General features: G+C 35.8%; 1 protein-coding gene across 1 annotated transcript in view; it reads right to left on the reverse strand.

Moving 5' to 3' along the window:
* Nucleotides 1-20,060, reverse strand: part of CFAP47 (cilia and flagella associated protein 47) — a 963,244-nt gene that overhangs the window by 287,759 nt on the left and 655,425 nt on the right. Inside the window, exons 54-55 of the mRNA XM_069063838.1 lie at nucleotides 14,732-14,907; nucleotides 9,977-10,084 (exon numbers count right to left, since the gene is read on the reverse strand). Coding sequence (XP_068919939.1) covers nucleotides 9,977-10,084; nucleotides 14,732-14,907 — 284 coding nt within the window. The remainder of the gene's footprint in view (nucleotides 1-9,976; nucleotides 10,085-14,731; nucleotides 14,908-20,060) is intronic.

Below are 20,060 nucleotides of genomic sequence, written 5' to 3' on the forward strand. Positions count from 1 at the left end.
AATAGTTTATAAAGTAAGGGCAAATGTTAACATTATATATGTTTATGTTGAAGAATAATGTAAGAAGATATAAAATCTAGGTACGTTTACAATTTCATAATGTGCATTCCAAAAAGTGCTAGAGGACAAGAAATTATAATTGGAAGAGATTTCTGCTGAAGGTTTTTGTAGTTTTGAAAGAAGATCTGCTTCAACAATTTGTGTCAAGACTTATGAAAAGAAAGAATATTTTTCCTAGGAATTTTAAAGAACTTCATAGCTAAGTCAACTGAAGTAACCTAGAGGCACCTTCAAGATGAAAGTCCACAACTTGTAAAACTAATATTCTTCTAGAAAAGTGTTAAGAAAAATGCATGTACTATGTAGAGAAAAAAGAAAAAGTGGAAAAAGGGAGAGAAAAATTTTGTCTTTAAATGATTGCCAAAAAAACCAAGGAGCTGGAAGGAAATTTAACGTGTCATCTAATCTAACCTGCCCTTAAGTACCAATTTCACAATAAATCACAGATGGATACTAAAATGAAGATGCAAGTGCATGTTAAGAGGTTTTATATCAGAGATGTTTTATAATTGCTACTTTTAAAATATCCTGTCCATTTAACTAATGGACAAAATTAAACTTTAATAATAGGTAATTGTTTCAGCTTTTGATATATTGTTAAATATTGCTATTATTTCATCTTGGTCTTCTTATTTTATAACAGTGATAATAAAATATTTATTATGCCCCTGGACCATTTAAAGTAGTTATTATAAAAACTTTTCAAGCAAATCTTTTATAAAAGAATGAAATTCTTCCCAGCGTGATAAATGAGGAAATCATAATGTTCATGTAGACACACAAATAGAATTTTTTTTATTCGTTCAACCAGTTGCAGGAATCTTTATAAAATATTTTATAAGTAAAGGCAACATGAAATGTATCCCATATAATTCTAGTAAAGAGTTAATAAAAATGAGCAAAAACAACATAATAAAAGATACATAAATAGTTGAAAATTCTCCTCATTTAGAATCCAATTTTCATTTACTGGGAATTGAGTAGGTAGGTGGCAAAGTGAGTATTAGTGTTGGACTTAGAAGACCTGAATTCAAATACCACTATAAACATTTAGCTTCTATATCACTCTGGGCAAGTCACTTAACCTCTCTCAGCCTTGGTTTCTTGTTCTGCAAAATGCGAGTAATAATATCATTTACCTCAAAGGTTCATTGTAAAGACTGAATGAGATTGTGTATTTATATATGACATATATACATACATACATATAGCATTACATATATAACACTCTATTATATGTTATATCACATGAATATATATATATAAGCTTTATATAAAAAGTAGTTATTATTGCTCATTCAACAAGCTCTATTAACATTGGCTAAATGTTTGTCAGGGGGCCATCAGTTATTTTGTTCTAAATGTTGAAAGGAACCAGCATCAAGGATGAATTAGATCCAGGAGGAGGAAAATATGTCAAAGGTAAATAATGTCCAAAGAAAGACAAGGATCAAAATTGAGAAATCACTAATGTCATTAACAAGGAGCTGTACAGTGGATATGTTTAATCAGGATTACAAAGAGTATAAAGGAATAATGATAAAAATCAAAATTTGCTTCCAATGTGGGCTTACTTCAAAGATTCAGATATCCCATTGGCCTTTTATCTCTGCTTACTCACATCTTCAATAGAATTCCTGCAACTGCATCACTGAAGTATATAATCTTTAGCCAAATGATGAGATTTATGGAATTATGGTAAGAGATAAATAAGATAGAGTTGTTTCTGGGCAAGCTCTCAAATTCAGTCTTCCAGTCTATATTCTTCTCATTCAAACAGAAAGTCTGGTGTCATAAATCAATTTTTTTTTCCATATTACAGACTTGTTGTGGTCATCCACCAGTACCAGAAAGAATAATGAATTCTGGTACTGGGAGATGGATGCAGTTCCATATAATTGTGGGCCTTCTAAAAAAAATGAAGATCTAATTATCTGTTGATTAAATAATTTGCAACAGGCCACTCTCAATATTTTAAAGGTAGTTTTTGATGTGTTTTTCATAATTGGAAGAAATGGTCATCGCAAAATTGACAAACAAAATATCTGAGCTTTTAAAATTGATCAGTCAAAAGAATTAATTTCTAAAATTTTGTAAATTTGTCTTCATGTTAAAATGTGTTTCCTTATTGATAAATTAATATCTGTTTAAAATAAGCCCCCCATATCATATTAATGAATTAAATGGTTTGTTTTATCTACCACTCAAATAAATTCCATAGAATTTTAAGGCTGTTGTGGAAAAAATTCCAAATCTCTTCCATTCCATAAATTAGTAGAAGGCAGGGATAAGGAGGTTATACTGTATAGAGAGATCACGGAAAGGGTTTTTTTGTTTTTTTTCGTGTTTACCAATCCTGTATTCTCAATGGTATGGGATGGGGAACCTACAGTCTCTAGGTCACATGAGGCCCTCTAGGTCCTCAAGTGCAGTCCTTTGACTGAATCCACTTTGGGGTACAGATCAAAAGAGACATTATCAGAAACATATAGCTATGAGGGGATTCAAAAGGAAGAATTACCTTGAACTCAACATATGATGGTTTTTTTGGTTTTGTGGGGTTTTTTATGTTGTGTGTGTGGGAGGGCTATTTTATAAACTCTCTCCATTCAATCATATCTTAAGGGCAACACATAATATTAATGCCTTTTTTGTCTAATGTGACTCTTCAGCAGTCTCCTTATACAAATGTCTCTCAGCTTGAAAATATGGATCTGACCCTGTGTTATGTCCTTCTTGAATATTGTTATCAATCTTTGGTTTAAACCCTATTTGTACTGCCTCTTAAAATGACTTATGTTTCCAGCAAATTTGCTAGTTAACTTTTCATCTCAGAGAGACTATGTGGTGTAAGATGTTTAAGAAAACCTTATCTCTTCTTGCCATTCTCCGGAATTCTGCGTTCAGTTGGGTTTATCTTTCCCTTTCTAATGTTCAATTGTGAGAGATGAACTATGAGGAAAGCTTACTGCTGCAGAATCAATGCTTTCAATTTGTGGTGCTGGAGAAGATTTTTCAGAGTCCCTTAGACAGCAAGATCAAATCAGTCAATACTTAAAGAAATTAATTCAGGCTATTCACTACAAAGCCAAATACTGGAGCTGAAGCTTAAATGCTTGGGCCACATATTGAGAAGATGGGACTCATTGGAAAAGACTCTGGTGTTGGGAAAATTTAAAGATAAAAGAAGAAGGGGATGCCAGAGGATGAGATGAATAGATGGTGTCCTGGGAACAACAAAAATGAACTTGGACAGGCTCTGAGGGAGAGTGAAGTATAGAAGGGCCTGAAGTGCTAGGGTCCATGGACTCATGGAAAGTTGGACATGACTGAATGACTGTAAAACAAAAGAGTGAAGACAGCAGAGAGGGCTAGGCTCTGACTTAGAAAAACTTAGATTTAAGCCCCATCTCTAACACATGCTTAATATATGTCTGGGTAAATTTTTGAATTTCTCCATGCCCCCAAGCAATTCTCTAAGACTAGACATTGTGATCATCCACATAGGTAGAGGAGATTTCCTCTCCTCAAACCAGAAGTGGGGAACCTATGATCTCAAAGCCACATGTGGCCCTCTAGGTTCTCAATTTGGATTCAGTCAAAGGGTTGCACTTGAGGACCTAGAAGGCCATATGTAGCCTAGAGGCTGCAGGTTCCCAATCCCATATCATCAAGAATACAGGACTGGTAAACACAAACAAAAAAACCCCTTATCTGTCTATGCAGTATAACCTTCTTGTCCCTACCTTCTCCTTATTTCTGGAATGGAAGAGGTTTTGACCCATATCATAAACCTTACCCAATCCAGGCCCCACTATGGACCAAACCACATAAGGCAATAGAGACTTTACTTCTGTTACTATAACTATTCTTGACAGATCATTTAATTCATTTTTCAAAGTTTAAGAATATACTACCATATTCTTACTCCAAAGTTTTAAGCCATTGTAAAATTAGGAACATTGGCATTATCTTTCTTTGTTTGTTTGGCTCTCTTGTCCCCCTACACAATAAATTGTTTCCTATTATAACTTTTATTTCTAAAGTCTTTCTCATATCTCTTTTCTTGGTTCTTACTGCTAACCTTTCCCTCATTATTTATTACAAAACACCTGGAGTATTACAATAGCCTTCTCATAGGCCTACCCACTTCCATGCTGTCCTACATCCTTTACATTACTTTTACATTTATTTCCCTTATGAACAAATCTAATTATGTCACTTTTCTCACTGTCACCCTCCTACAAATACAGTTAAAACTCCTTAGCTTGGCTTCGAGCTGCTCCACAATTGAGAAACACTCTACTTTGCCAGACATTTCATATTCTTCCCCTTTTCAGAACTTTGCTCAAACCGGATACTCTTTTCTTCTGAAGAGGCCATGAATTATATTGCCTTTGGACCTCTGTGCATGTTCTTCTTAATGCATGGAATACTATCCCTTAAATACTGTTAAAAACACTGAGAGATGGATACTATTATTATGCCCACTTTACAGATGAGGAAAATGAGGCAGACATGCCTATTCTTTTCACAATTTATTTTACAAGATTCTGACTTCCAAATTGTTCTCCCTCTCCAAGACAACAAGCAATCTAACATAGGTTATACATGTACTATCATGCTAAACATATTTCCACATTAGTCATGCTGTGAAAAAAGAACCAGAACAAAAAGGAACAACCATAAGAAAGAAAAAACAAAAAAAGGAAAAATAGTATACTTAAATCTGCATTCAGATTCCATAGTTCTTTTTGCAGATATGGACAGCATTTTCTATCATGAGTCTTTTGGAATTGTCTTGGATCACTGTATTGCTGAGAAGAGCTAAATCTATCATAGTTGAACATCACATGATGTTGTTGTTACTGGTTACAATGTTCTTCTGGTTCTGCTCACTTCACTCAGCATCAGTTCATGTACGTCTTTCCACGTTTTTCTGAAATCTTCCTGCTCATCATTTCTTATAGCATAATAATATTCCATTACATTCATATATCATAACTTGTTCAGTCATTCTCCAATTAATAAGAATCTCCTCAATTTCTAGTTCTTTGCCACCACAAAAAGAGCTGTTACATAGATTTTTATACATGTGGATCATTCTTTAAGGCCTAGATCAGATGCCACCTTAATCATCAAGCCTTTCCTGATTTCCACCAGGGCTAGGGAACCTGTGGCCTCAAGCTTACATGTGGCCCTCTAGGTCCTCAAGCAGAGTTCTTCACCTGAATCCAAACATCACTGAACAAAACCCCTTAATATAAGGATTTATTCTGTAAAACTTGGACTCAGTTAAATGGCTGCACCCAAGGACCTAGAAGGCCACATGTGGCCTTGTAAGGTTATGGGATTTAAATATCTTCCATGCCCTTTGAATTTACTGACATAGAAGGAAGGGATGGGGCATAGGATGTGGAAGACAAGCTAGAGTGTGACAGGTGACTGAAAGTGGTGGCAGCAGCAGCAGCAGAGGCTGGCACAAAATGCTTTTTTGAGCCAGCCAGAATTTCGGCTAAGGACTCCTTCTGAGAACTGCCAGGGATGGGAACTGCAGGGGGCTGGAGCTGCTGGGAGCACCCTTCCTGGATGCTGAGCAGTTGCCATGAGTGGGGAGAGGAGGACCTTTGCCTGAGGTAGCCTGTTCTATTTTGAAGGCTTGAGAATGTGGGTGTTTACTACATTAACTATGTGTGCCAACTTCATAATTACTGTGATGGCTTTGAGTTTCTGGTTTGGGAATTCAGTTTTCTGGTATATGAACAAATATTCTGCCTTTATTCCCCATGTAGAGATCCTGTTACATTTTGTGATTAATTAACCATATCATCATATTTATAGTTACCATAGGCATTTTGAATATTGCATTGTTGATACAGTCCTCAAGGCTGCAGCTCCCCCACCCTTGACCAGACCATGAAGAATAGCACTACAACTACCATATTTGTTTTATATCTTTCTTGTGCATTGCTCATGAATAAATCAAGAAAGAAAAAGATTATTAAATGTTCATGTGTACAAAGTTCAGGACTAATTAAGCACGGAGATAAGCAAGGGAGGGCCTGATTTAAAGGAGCTCATATTCTAATAGGAAGAGGCAGCATATAGAGGAGCTTTCAGTTCCAAGTCAGATGGAAAGACCCAGGGACTATTAGGGCACATCACTAAAGCAGATGATAATACATCTTCTGAAAAAGACATTAGAATTTTACTATGAAAATGCCACATTCTTTTTGTTTATTAGGACATTTGACAGTAAGAAAGACTTTGGTAATAAGAATTTTCTTTTGGGAGCAGATAGGGGCACAGTGAATAAAGCACCGGCCCTGGAGTCAGGAAGACCTGAGTTCAAATCCAACCTCAGACACTTGACACTAGTAAGTGTCAAGCAAATCACTTAACCCCAATTGTCCTGCCTGCCCCCCTCCAAAAAAAGATTAAAAGAACTTTCTTTTCTAGATCTCTAGTGATTGAGGCTGTGGAGGAGATAGGGGTCACATCTCCACTTGCTCTCCTGGTTGATGGCCATGTGGCTGACTAGAAGCAGGGCTGCCAATCTTCTGGGGGTGATGGAGGGAACAAACATTTCTGGAGCCTTTGGGACTTATCTGCCCATTGGTAGCAGTTGATCAGCATTTGGTATAGGCAGCCAGGGGTGGGGCGGAATCACATCTCCCCAAAGGTTGTCTGCCTGGACAGTGGCTGCAAGGTCCATGTTCTACAAGCCTGGCCAGTTGTTGTGGTGGTGTTATTCTAATGTGTCATTTTGTAAAAAAAAAAAAAAAACACAAGCAACAATAGCATGGAACTTTGAGGTTTATAACACACATCCCTCACAATACCTGTGAGGTTAATAATAAAAATACTATTATATCCATTTTGCATATGAGGAAACTATGTTTTCACTAGGCTATAAGAGACTGTGAGTCTCACTAATTACTAATTACTCATTACCTAATAATTAGCAGAATTAGTACTTAAGCACAGGTTTACAAAGATCTATGAAAATGCTATCTTTTCATCTCAGTTCTTTGTTAAACTTTTCTATTAGTCTGTGAGCTCTGTGACACTATTTGGTTTTATTTAATCTTTGTGTCTCTCTTGTTGTCTAATGTGATGACTTGTATTTGGTAGGTACTTAATCAATAACTGAGACTAACTGCTGAAGTTAAGAAACTGAGAAAAAGGGCAAAAAGTTAAATGTGTTGAAGGACCTAAAAATCAATAGAAGCACTTAGCATAGTGCCTGGCAAAGAATAAAATCCTTTATCATTCATTATTCATTCAAATAAGAATAGAACTTTTAATCCCTTAAAAAATGTTCCTAATACCTTTAATAGTAATGTTTTCAATAAGGTTTCACAGATGGTTGAAACCACAATAAATATTTTTTGTGTCAGAAAAACTTTCTTGAGCTGCAGAAATCTTGATTGATAAACAATTATTCAAATGAAGTATAAGAGGAGAATTGGCTGCTCACGGCTCATTCCTTGAAGGATGCTGACATCTGTACTCAATTCCAAATGGATTATTCAGTACATGCACAGATATTTCCTGCCTGGTTCCATTTCAATCTGTGGTTCATTGGAAGCCAGTTTCCAACCATCTGTGTCTGAGGGGTTGTGTCTCTGTGATAAAGAAAACCTTTCTAATTGGCTGCCAAGGGGAGATACTGAGCTCACAAAGATTTCACTTGAAAAAGGAAAGAAACTAACAATGCAACAAAGTGAGTCAAGAACTGTTTTGAGTTTTTGGGTGTGGGAAAGGTAGCTAACCTATCTCCTATGTGGCTGCTATGAGTCTGTCTACACATTATGGCTAGTTTCCTTTGTTTTTCTTACCTGAGATGGAGGAGTATTCTGAGAGAAAAGTGCCCAGCCAAGTGTATGAGATCAGGAGATAGATACATCAGAGGCTTCAGAAGTCCTACTGACAACTATGATAGCAGTGAATGCCAGAGCGACAATGTCCAAACACAGAGAGAGTACTTTCAGATGTAAAGACAGTCATGGAAGGATGACATTTACTTTGGGAATCAGGAGCCCTTGTGTCACAGAGAACTGTTGGCTATGAATTGTAGACAGAGTCACCTATGGAAGTTTATTATTAAAATTATTTAAAATATGTAAAAAAATATGTGTCTCCTTTGGAAAGCACAGAATGAGACATTTAGATCCTCTATTGGCCTTCGTCATGGCATGAGTGGATTGTATAAAAAATGAAGTTAGTGCATGTCTCAAATAATTGCACCATATTTTTCAAAATGATTCAAACTTTTTCAAAACTTATTTTGAGACTTGGCAAACCAATTCACCAAAAAATTAGTAGTAAAAATAATAAATTTTACTCCAAACATAAAAGTCATCTATTTGATGAAAATAATAATAACAGTTAACTTGTGTATATTTCCTGCTATGTGCCAGGCACTGTGCTAAGGACTTTACAATCATGAACTCATTTGATCCTTACAAGAACTCTGGGAGGTTGGTGCTATTATTACTCCCATTTTGGAAATGAGAAAACTGAGGAGAACATTAAGATTAAGAAACTTGCTCTGTATCACACAGCTAGTAAGTTTATGAAACTAAATCTGAACTCAGGTCTTCCTATACCAACTAAGTAGCAACATCATCAGAAGGTTTTTTGATTAGTCAAAATGATAACATAAAGAAAATGCAAAATGAGTAAGTATAAAGATAAGCAATCTAAACTGTCTTTCACTTTAGGTTCTAAGTTGTTTTTGTCATGAGAAATCTCTGTTAAAGACAAGTGATTGAATAACATTACAGAAATTTATGTGACCCTAAACACAATGACTATTTTATGTTTTTATGGAACATTACCTCAAAGTTACTTTATGTTTTTATTACAGAAACCAAAATAACATGCATTCCATTCGAGTGATTTTATTCTTTCTTCTTTTCCAAAAGAGGGAGAACGATGGAAAAAACATTTTTTTAGCTAGACATTGATGCTAAAATTATGAGTTGTATAAGGCTTGCCTTCATTTAATATTTTCTATAATTATTTAAATGTAAGATGCAAGGTTATAAAATTGATGCCAAATTGTTACTTTATATACATATATTGTATTATCTTTAATATTTTTGCTTATCATGAATTTTAATCTTTTTCAATGTGATGGCCACTTCCCAATGACCTATCTCATCAGAGTTCTCCCTTTGTATTAATTATCATAACCAAACTAAACTATGACTCTCATGTCTCACCATGACATAGAGATAAGCTTGAGTTTATAGGATCATAGATGAAGAGCAAAAAGAAAACTTAAGAGTTCATCTCCCTAATTGTACAGTTTAGGAAAGTAAGTCCCAGAGAATTTAAATGACTTGACCAGGGCTACACAGCTTATAAATGATGTGAAATTTTAACCCAGATCTTCATCATCTTTCTTCAAATGGTCAGAAAGATCCAAGGCTGAGGCTTAGCATGGCAATACTAGCAGCAGGAGAAGGAAGCAAGGGATTTGAGGCAAGAGGAGTGTTGTGTTGAATTAGTTCACCAACAAACACTTGTGGAAATTAAATTAAAGACTGACTCAAAGCCCCAAAAGAACAAATAATTCTCACTTCCTTGATTAGTATTTTTAAAACCTTGAATTATTAGCCTAGAACAGAAATAAGGATTCTGTGAAAACAGCAGCATCAACTATTCCATAAATATTATGCAATTCTGAGAGGGATGGACTGACCAAAAGTTCATTTTTTGGCCCCAGTGAACCTATATAGAAAATAATAAATTAGCCAGTTTTTCCTTAGTGGCTCCTAAAAATTACACATTCCACTAAAAGCAAATCAAAATAATAATTTTCCCTCATGTAAAATACATAAGCACATTATACAGGAATATATTTATTAACAGCAGAAAATAATTAGCCCAGTGACATCCAACTTACTTTCCAAGGTCACACTGTATTTCTGGCATTGTAGTTGGTCTTGGCCTTTCAGCAGTTAATTTCAGTAAATACCAGAACTCTATACCTATATGAGGCTGGAAAACAACACTGAAAAAAGAAATGTTTAAAATTTTATCAGCAAGACTACTGTGTTCATAACTATTAGGCAAGCAAAACAAAAGTTCATAATAATTAGCAACATTTAGCCTGAAACATAGCTTCAAATACATTGAATGTCAATGTGAATGCCACTTGAGAATTTTATGATTTAATAGAATTGTATTGGTTTAAACTAAAATTGTGAAATATAGTTATCCATTAATTTACTTAATGTATGCTTTCCAAAACCGTTTTATCAGTAACCACTTAATACTAGTGTTAAGACATTCCACAGATACATTGTAATCCAAATTAAATATCAAAGGTAAAATGGCATAAGTAATATTGTGCTTTTGCTATATTTCCAAATGGGAAAAACCTAGAACATCTTCTCAAATATAGCATGAAAAATATATTATTTTTAATTTCATACATAAAAATTCATAGTCTTATGTTCATGCTTCCAATTATGAGTATCATATTTTGCATTGAAAATATTATTAGTTGATCGAAAAAGTAATTTTGGCAAAAGTTACAATATATCCTAGCACACAATGACACTTCAGAGGATTTGGGATTTAGAAAAATAATATAAAGAATTTTAAAACTGCTTTTTAAATTAATGTTTGTCATTTGCACTGACTGGAATGAAGAACACCTAGGTTCAAATCTACCCCTAACCCATTCTGTTTCTGTGACTCTTAATGAGTCATTTAAAGTTTCATAGGTCCAGGTAATTTTCTTTTTCTTCTCTTTTTTTTTTTTGGAAAATTATTTTTTTTAATTTTTTTTTCAAATGCGATTCACATCACTCATTTCCACCAGATTTTGAGTTACATTCTCCCCATTTTTCCCCTACCTACCACCCCAAAATAACAGTCCCACAGTATATCCCCTCCTCCAATCTGCTCTCTCCTATTGTAATGGGAATGTAAATGTTTAAGATCTTCCCTGCCCCTAAGCTAAAGTGCACCTGGAGCCAGGGGTGGGAGGCTTGTTTTTCAGTAGTTACTTTTTGAATGGCCAGTGGGTCCAGAAGGTTGTTACATTCTCTGAGCCAAAAGAAGGCTATGCAATCCCTGTGAGGCTTTGCTTTGGGGCTCACTTTGAGAAGTGTTCTGTGATGTGATCAGATGAGACTCTGGGAAGCCATTGAGAGCCCTCTGGCTTTGAAAAACCCAGATATTGATTTGGTATGGATGAAATGGTTGGACATTTTGGAAACTTGTCTACTTGATCTGTTTCTCTGTCTTGATAATTCTGTCTGTATACTCTGAAGTTTGGGGTGCTGACCTCTTCCCCCTGAACTAGGTAAATGACACATATTTTACTGATTAAAGTAAGCTTATTAACCCATTTTGAGTAGCTTTCCTTTATCAAAGCAGATCTAAGAACCTGTATTGGCAGCCACCCTGCAGATGCTGGGGTGCTTGCTGCTACACCCATACCTTCTCTAATACTTCCTTTGATTTTTCCAGTAGGGCATGATGGATCTCTATGCCCCAGTGCCTATATATCTTATTTCCCAATTACAAGTAAAACAGTATTATTAATAATATATATATATATATATATATACATATATATATATATATATATTTTAAACATTTTATATTAAAACTTTGAATTCTAGATTCACTCCCTTCCTCCCTTGTCACCTGCCCTTACTGGAAATATAAGCAGTTCAGCATTGGTTGTACATGTGTAGCTTATGCAAAACATTAACATAGTTGATATATTGTAAATGACTGACTATATTTCCCTCCCTCCTATCCCTCCTCCCACCAGTTCTATTCTCTACTTTGATCCCATTCATTTTTTAAAAGTGGGTGCTTCCAACTTCCCTCCCCCCCATCCTGCCCTCCATTTCATCATCTCCTCTCTCATCCCCTGCCCCCATACTGTTCTTTAGGGTGAGATACCCTATTTAGTTTGTATTTCATTCCCTCCCTGAGTCAAATTCAAAGACAATAAGTTTGACCCATTCCCTTTTGCCTTTGTATTCTTCCCCTCCATTCTAACCATTTTCCCTTTCCTCTTCTATATGAGATAGTTTACCCCATTCTGTCTCTCCCCATCTCTTCTCATTATATTCCTCTCTCACCTCTTAATTTCACCTTTTAAATATCATCCCTTCCATTAAATTTTTCCTGTGCCCTCTATTTATGTCTACCTGTAAACATATATACACACATTCACATATGTATTCATACACCCATATACCCTCCAATATAGACACACATACACACTCATATGTATTCCCTTCAACTATTTTCATACAGAGAAAAGTTTCTTCAGTTACAATTATAATTTTTCCATGTAGGAATGTTGATAGTTCAAATTTGATAAGTTCCTTATGGTTTCTTTTCCCTGTTTACCTTCTCATGCTTCTCTGGCTTCTTGTATCTGAATGTCAAATTTTCTATTCAACTCTGTTTTTTTCAGTAAGAATGCTTGAAAGTTCTCTATTCCACTGAATAACCATATTTTCCGCTGAAACATGATACTCAGTTTTGCTGGGTAGGAGATTCTCAGTTTTTATACCAGTTCCTTTGCCCTCCGGAATATCATATTCCAAGCCCTTTGATCCCTCAGTGTAGAAGCTGCCAGATCATGGGTTATCCTGTTTGTGTTTCCACAATATTCAAATTGTTTCTTCCTGGCTGCTTGTAGTATTCTCTCCTTGATCCAGGAATTGTGGAACCTGGTTGTAATATTCCTAAGAGTTTTCTTTTGGGGATCTTTCTTAGGAGGTGATAGGTAGATTCTTTCAAGCTCTATTTTGCCCTCTAGTTCTAAAACATCAGGGCAGTTATCCTTGAGAATTTCTTGGAGGTTGATTTCTAGGTTCTTTGATCATGGCTTTCGGGTAGTCCAATAATTTTTAAATTATTTCTCCTGGATCTATTTTCCAGGTGAGTGTTTTTTTCCAGTGAGATATTTCACATTGCCTTCTATTCTTTCATTTATTTGGATCTGTTTAATAGCATCTTGATTTCTCATAAAGTCATTAGCTTCCATTTACTCTAATATAATTCTGAAGCAATGATTCTCCTGATTGAGCTTTTGAGAATCTTTTTGAGGCACATTTGGCTTTTTAAGGCATTCTTCTCCTCATTGCCTTTTTGAGCCTCTTTTACCATTTGAGGTAGTCTGTTTTTTTAAGGTGTTATTTTTCTCAGTCAGGGTGTTGACTCTCATTTCATAATTATCTTGCATTGTTCTCATTTCTCTTCCCAATTTTTCCTCCACTTCTCTTATTTCCTTCTTAAGGTCATCTATGGCCTGTAACCAGCTCATATTTTTCTTTGATGCTTTTGGTACAGGAGTTATGACTTCCCTGTCTTCCTCCTGTTCCATGCTTTGATCCTTTTTGTCCCCAAAATGGGAGTCTAATGTTGGAATCTTCTGTTTGCTTTGTTTCCTTTGCCTGGGCATGTTGCCACTTAATTACTTGACTTTTGGGCTTTTTTGCCACAGTAGGACTCTGCTATCAGACAGGGGAGCTTCTGTCCCAAACACTGGGGTTTTCTCAGCTTCCAGAGGTATTAGTTGGGAGCCCTTGCTAAAGCCTCCACATGCTCTGGCCAGCTGGTCACACAGCCCAGGACCTCTACCCTAGACCACAATCCAGAATCAAGCAGGTTAAAGCAAGAGTGAGTACCCCTCAGACTTGTCACTTGGTCCCCCTACACTCTGCAGGGCAGGAGCTGAAGCTGCCAAGTGGCAGTGGCTGCTGCACTGCAATCTTCAGTGGCTTCTGCCCCGGGGGCAAAAGCCGAGGCATTCCCCAATACTGGGTGCCCAAGTATATACTGCACTGACCTCTCACTTTGTCTTTCACATCTATGTGTTGATAAATGTGGAAATGAACACAGCTGCTGCTAATCTGGAGTCCCTCCAGCCAGTGCCTCATCAGGCCTGCCTGCCCTGGGGCTAAAGCCTCGGCTTGGGGGCTGGGCTCGGCTCCCAGAGCACTCAGCTGGATAATTCCTGCTGGCCTGCAGGGCTGTCCTCAGTGGGAGGTTGGCTTCTCTGTGTCATTTTTGTGGGTTCTGTAGCTCCAAAGTTTATTTAGAGTCCTTTATTACATGAATTGGGGAAGGTGGAAGCTGGGAGCCACTGAGAGGACCTGCTTCTACTCCACCATCTTTCTCTAGGTAATTTTCTAAGTCTGAATGTCAGTTAGTAAGCTTTTATTAAGTGCTTATTGTGCTGTACACTGTATATCACAGATGAGATGCCTGTCTGCATACAGGAAGTTTGCACAGTGGGACTTTCCTATACAGATTCTCTGTTCAGAATTTCTATTTAATGGATTTTCATAAATGGAAGTGAAATTTGTTTCCACCTATTATGGTTGAAATATTTTTTTCACTTAAGGAGATTCTGACCTTATATTTAATGACAAGGGATATACATATAGAAACTATAAATTATCTAACATAATTTGTAAAGACATAAAATATATTGCATTGAAGAAAGCAGATAGCAACATTAAAATACTACATTAAGAAATTCTGCCAACTGAAAAAATTCTACAAGATAAAAGCAAATGTTCTTAAAGGTCAAATCATGTGAAGAAATAGCCATTGTCCAAGAAGCTAGTTCAAGTATAGCAAACATGTGATATTCATTAGGCTTTCCAAAACATACCTTTCATTTGCACAGCCTATAATCATCGGGGAATATTTGACTACATAGGTGATTTTTTCATTTGGTTCCAGAACAAGTGTGGGTTCTCCTCTAAGGGAAATGTCTGTTAATATCACATCTAAATGGAGCTCTCTTTGTTTAGGATTAGTAATAGATATTTCAATTCCAATAGTGTCCTACAGTTAAAAAAAACAAAACAAAAAAAGCAGCTTTCAGTATCAATAAAGAATAATTATTTTGAGAAGCAAATCATAAGAAAACTCCTATAACACAGTTGTTTCTTTTCAGAAGTTCTTTTTTTTTACTTGATTTCACCATTGATTGAATTTCTTCTATTGCAAGACTCATTCTTTTCTCAGAAATATACATTATACAACATATTTATTATGTTTTGTTAACTGTGGTAAAGCAATTATTTAGTTATTTTAACAGCAGAGCCTGTGAAAAGGCAAAAATAAATGTTTAAGCAGAATTTTTTTCTGTTTTGTTATGTAACTTCATATACATATTCTTGTTCTTTTTACCTATTTCCTGTACTTACAGCAGGGCCCCAAACCATGAAACCCCAAATTGCCTAAAGAGTAGAAAAAATTATACAACTAGAATTATATGGTTTTGTGTCAGTCCAGTTTGCTTAATCAAATCCTCCCTATTTTCCCTCCAAACCCTGCCCGTGTCCTCATGCCCAGGGTTTCCCTTCATGGCACCTTGCCCAGGATTATGCTATGTTTCAGGACCCAACTTGAGACTTCTTTTACAGTTGTAAAAGTTTTCTGCCTCAGCTCCTATTCATCCTATTTCGGATGAGGGATTTAGAATCAGTATTTTGGGGGTGGAATGGACCTTGGACCTATCTCTTGGAAGGGACCTATCCAATCAAGTCTCACTTAACAGGAATCCTTTCTACAACCTCCCTAACAAGTGAACTAGACTAAACCTGAAGAAGTCTAATAATAGGCCATCCACTGCCTCCTGAGGCAGTACCTTGATTTTGACAATTTCTATTGGCTAGGAAATTTTCTTTGGAGAGTGCTGGAGTCATTAGCTTATACAGAACTTTCACTTCTTGCTCCTGGTTCTGATCTCTAGGAAGAATAGCAGCAAATAAAACATACACACATGTGGATGCATGTGTGCACACACCTGTGTATATATGTATGTATATGTACATGTGTGTATATGCCTATACACATATATGGAGAGAGGAATATTTATATATTTCTGTATGAAAATAGTGGTTTAGATTTTGAAAAGCACTTTACATCAATCATCTCATTTAAGTTTTACAATATTCATATAAGCTAGATACTGCCTGTACAATTAGTTCCAACTTACATCTGGGGAAACAGGTTCATAGAGGTCTGCCTAAAATCAAAAGTCAAAAGTGGAATTTGAACAAAGTATTGAAGGTCCAGCATGCTATCCACCACATATCATATTTACTCTGTGAGCATAATCAAATCTAATCCTTATCACATTTTGTAGTCTTTAAAAAACTTGAAAACAGCTATGTTTTCTCTTTCTTTTGCTAAATATCCATAATTCTATCAACAATCTTCCATGACATGACTTCTAGTTCTCTCACTGTCCTGTCTGCTCTTCTCTGCACACTAGTTTATTAACTGGCAATTCCTAAGAAACTAATAAATAATTCTGAGGGAATAAGTATTTTTTTAAGCAATTGGGGCTAAGTAACTTGCTCAAGGTTACACGGCCAGTTATTTCTAGGTGTGGTGCTAAGTATCTGAGCCTGGATTTGATCCCCAGGTCATCCCAACACTGGAGCCAGTGCTCTTACTTGCTTAGTCACCTGGCCACCCCTAAGCAATTGGGGTTAAGTAGTTTGCTCAAGGTTACACAGCCAGGTGTTTCTGGGTGGGTAATAAGTATCTGAGCCCGAATTCGATCCCCAGGTCATCCCGACACTGGAGACAGTGCTCTTACTCACTGTGCTACCTGGCCGCCCCAGGAATAAGTATTTTAATGGATGGTGTTATGTCACCTAAGCATGAGGATATATTAAAATTTGAATGAGAGTGTGAGAGATAGCAAAGGGTTAAGTTTCCTCAGGCCCCAGAATGAGGTAATGAAATATAAAGAAAACAACATTAGTCTTCTTCTCATTGGTTGCCCTCCAAATTTGGTGTGTAGATATGCACAAGTAAGGGACTGAAGGATGTTTTCTTCTGATTGGGTAGGAGGGTCAACTGAATAATTATGATAATAAAGGTTTGAGATTGCTTTGTGCTGATTAGTTTGAGATTATGAGCCTACCTCACCAACCAATGGTGAGACCAGACAGGAGAGTGAGACAGGTTTAGAATTAGGACAACAAAGGCCTGGGGACTTCTGCAATTTGCACTCCTTGGCTGATGCCCCCAGAGCAAACAGGGCTGTGCCTTTTCTCATGAGAAAGAATAATGACCTTTTCTACTTTCCGACTCAGATTCTGATTTTGAAGACCTGGCAGTGGTTTCTATCCCACACAAGAGTAAGTGATAAAGAATTCCCAAAGAGTGGGATAGGGTGGGAATTGATGACAAGTAAGGGAAATGCTTTCACATTTCAGGATCTTTTCCACAGTTCTTAAATCAATCTATGTATAGATGACTGGCAGGACATATGACAGAGAGATTTACTGCAAAGGGATTCCACATTGTCATCACTGCTTTGTACAACACATCAAATCACACAGTAGATTTCCAGATGTTCATCCTGAGATGTAAATTTTTAGATAAATTACTTAACAGTATGAGAAAATTGTACAAATATGGTAGATTATGTGGAGAATAAATAATATATCATAAGGGGAGAAGAAAAATAGGGATGTCATCCAGATTTATAATTACATTACTATATAGCTTAATTATATGGCTTAGTTCAAGTGAGACACTCATGCTCAGGAAATTTACATGACTACAAGTTGTTTAAATTCTTAAAAGATTCAATATGAATCTGTGTACTTCTATGGTATAGTCACAATCATTTTGATTTCTTATTTATTGCATAATATATAGTAAGGCACAAGTAGGAACTGACAAGTCTGCCCATGACTACAGATATCCATATATGGCCTCCTCTGATTTGAATTTCTTTATATCTGGGAGTGAATATGCTATTCAGCCATGCTTTACAACTGCACCAATCACAAATAAGCCAGTTAACAATGCAAATTGGGTTTGCAAAATTACTTTTTATACCTTATGGATTCAACAGATCCTCTGGCTTTTTCTACAGCAATTCTTTCCCAATGCCTCTTAATTTCAACGATTTCCCTCTCTTAACTATTTTCATTTTATCCTGTATAAACCTTGCATTATATATATTCACTTGCTTATTGTCTCCCCCATTAGGCTGAATATTCTTTGAGGTCAGGGGCTGTCTTTTGCCTCTTTTTGTAATACTCATGCTTAGTACACTGTCAGCATTTAATTAATATTGATTTATTGATTTCTGTCTCTGCCTTTTTATCTGATCCTCCATCAAATATTGTGCATCTGTTGTATGAAAATCATTATGGTAGAAATATAACAATGAAAGCAAATTCCATGTGCTAGCTCTCCTTACCAACCTCCCTCCCCCCAATCTTGTAGTCCTAGCTTGGGGATAAAGAGAAGTTTTCCATATCTTTTCATATAAGAACCCAGTTCATTTTTATTGGGCACATGATATATGTGGCATAACAAAAGAAAAGACTGGTACTCAGATTGAGCACTCTTCATTTTGTTGGTAACTATGACATTGTTATAGGAAGGTAGGTGGCTTTCACAAATATAACTCCTTCCTTATCTGAAATTTTTTAGTTTATCCTTCAAATTAAATATAAACATATTAGTTTAAAAATCTTTCTAACAAGCTCTAGAGAGCTTCTACCAGAGAAGGTTACTGGCATTACTTATTTATTTTTTTTGGAAGGGACTCAGATTGAGGGCACTCACAACTCTAGATGGGAATGTTTCTGATACTTATGGTATCAGAGAATAGTTTGGATACACTGAGAAATGAAGTGATTCGCCTAAGGTCACACACCTAATACACATCAGACAAAGAACTTAAACCCATTTCATCTTTACTCTAGAAAAAAATAGAAAGCCAGCTTTCTATATACTATGTCATATTCACTAGCATTATATTAAAATGTTTAGTATTCTATGGATAGCAGAGCTTAAATCATTTAAGATTTTCACATTGTAGTCAACTTAGAGAAGCTATTTATCATTATAATAAAGCATGATAGATCTCTGATTAATAGTGCAAGTTTCTTTCCCCCAAGGAAAAGAAAAATAATCTATTCAAATCTGACTATGACTTAAATATATTATAGAAATACCAAATATAAGAACAAAAATGGCCTTTCCTTTTATGATAGTATATTATTCTATATGTATTGTGCCTTTAAAATACACCTCTATATTATGTTAATTTTAGAAAATATGAACTGTGGGTACATACCATTACAAATATGAAAATTGTACCTTTCTTTGAGAAGTTTCTTATTTTTAGTAAATAAACTAGTTACAAACTACTTAATAGCACCCTTGCACATGGATACTAACAGGGTTCTAAATTTGTTCTTTAACATTCCTCGCCTAATTATCTATAGAATTTTTTATGTAAATTTATTTCCGTGAATGCTAACCTAAGACATTTTTACAAGGGAAGCTCCATCTGCAACAACCATTAATTATCTTTCTTTGAAAGGTATTCCTCTGCCTGCATTCCATTTTATGATAAACGGATCTTATTCAGTGGGTAGTTAATAGTAACTGGAATTGCTGTGAATTCTTTATAGCAGAAGTCTGAAATATGGTCAATGTTTCTAAGGTTAGTAGTGCACTCCCTCTCTTTAGGGTGGATTGCAAAGATTTAATGTAATGGAATATATGGTAAGGTCATTAATATGTTTAAAACATGCTGTGAATGATCTTTTATTGAAGATCAAGGAAAATAATGCTGGCTGTAGATGGTGTTTTCAGGAACCACTCTTCATCTCTACGTGAGCTGTTTTGGGTAAGATGACAGACTGCATTCCTCTGAAAGTTGTACAACTTTTTCTCCAGTTTATATCTAAAGAGTAGTTTATTTGGAATTACATGTCTATATTCTACTTTCAAAGGCATGGACTTGGAGAAACTGATATGATTTCTCAGACCAAAAGGACATACTTCATGATCTAAAGTAAAAGTTGGATAAATTCTCAAAGATTACCCATAGTACTCAGAGAATGCAAAATGATATATAAATATTCTCCCTCTCTCTCTGTCTCTCTCTGTCCCTCTGTTTCTCTCTCTCTCTCTCTGTTTCTCTCTCTTTCTCTGTTTCTCTCTCT

Source organism: Petaurus breviceps, unplaced genomic scaffold, assembly GCF_028583685.1.
Source record: "Petaurus breviceps papuanus isolate PSGF00001 unplaced genomic scaffold, PetGlider_PUasm1.0 90603, whole genome shotgun sequence".
NCBI classification, from domain to species: domain Eukaryota; kingdom Metazoa; phylum Chordata; class Mammalia; order Diprotodontia; family Petauridae; genus Petaurus; species Petaurus breviceps.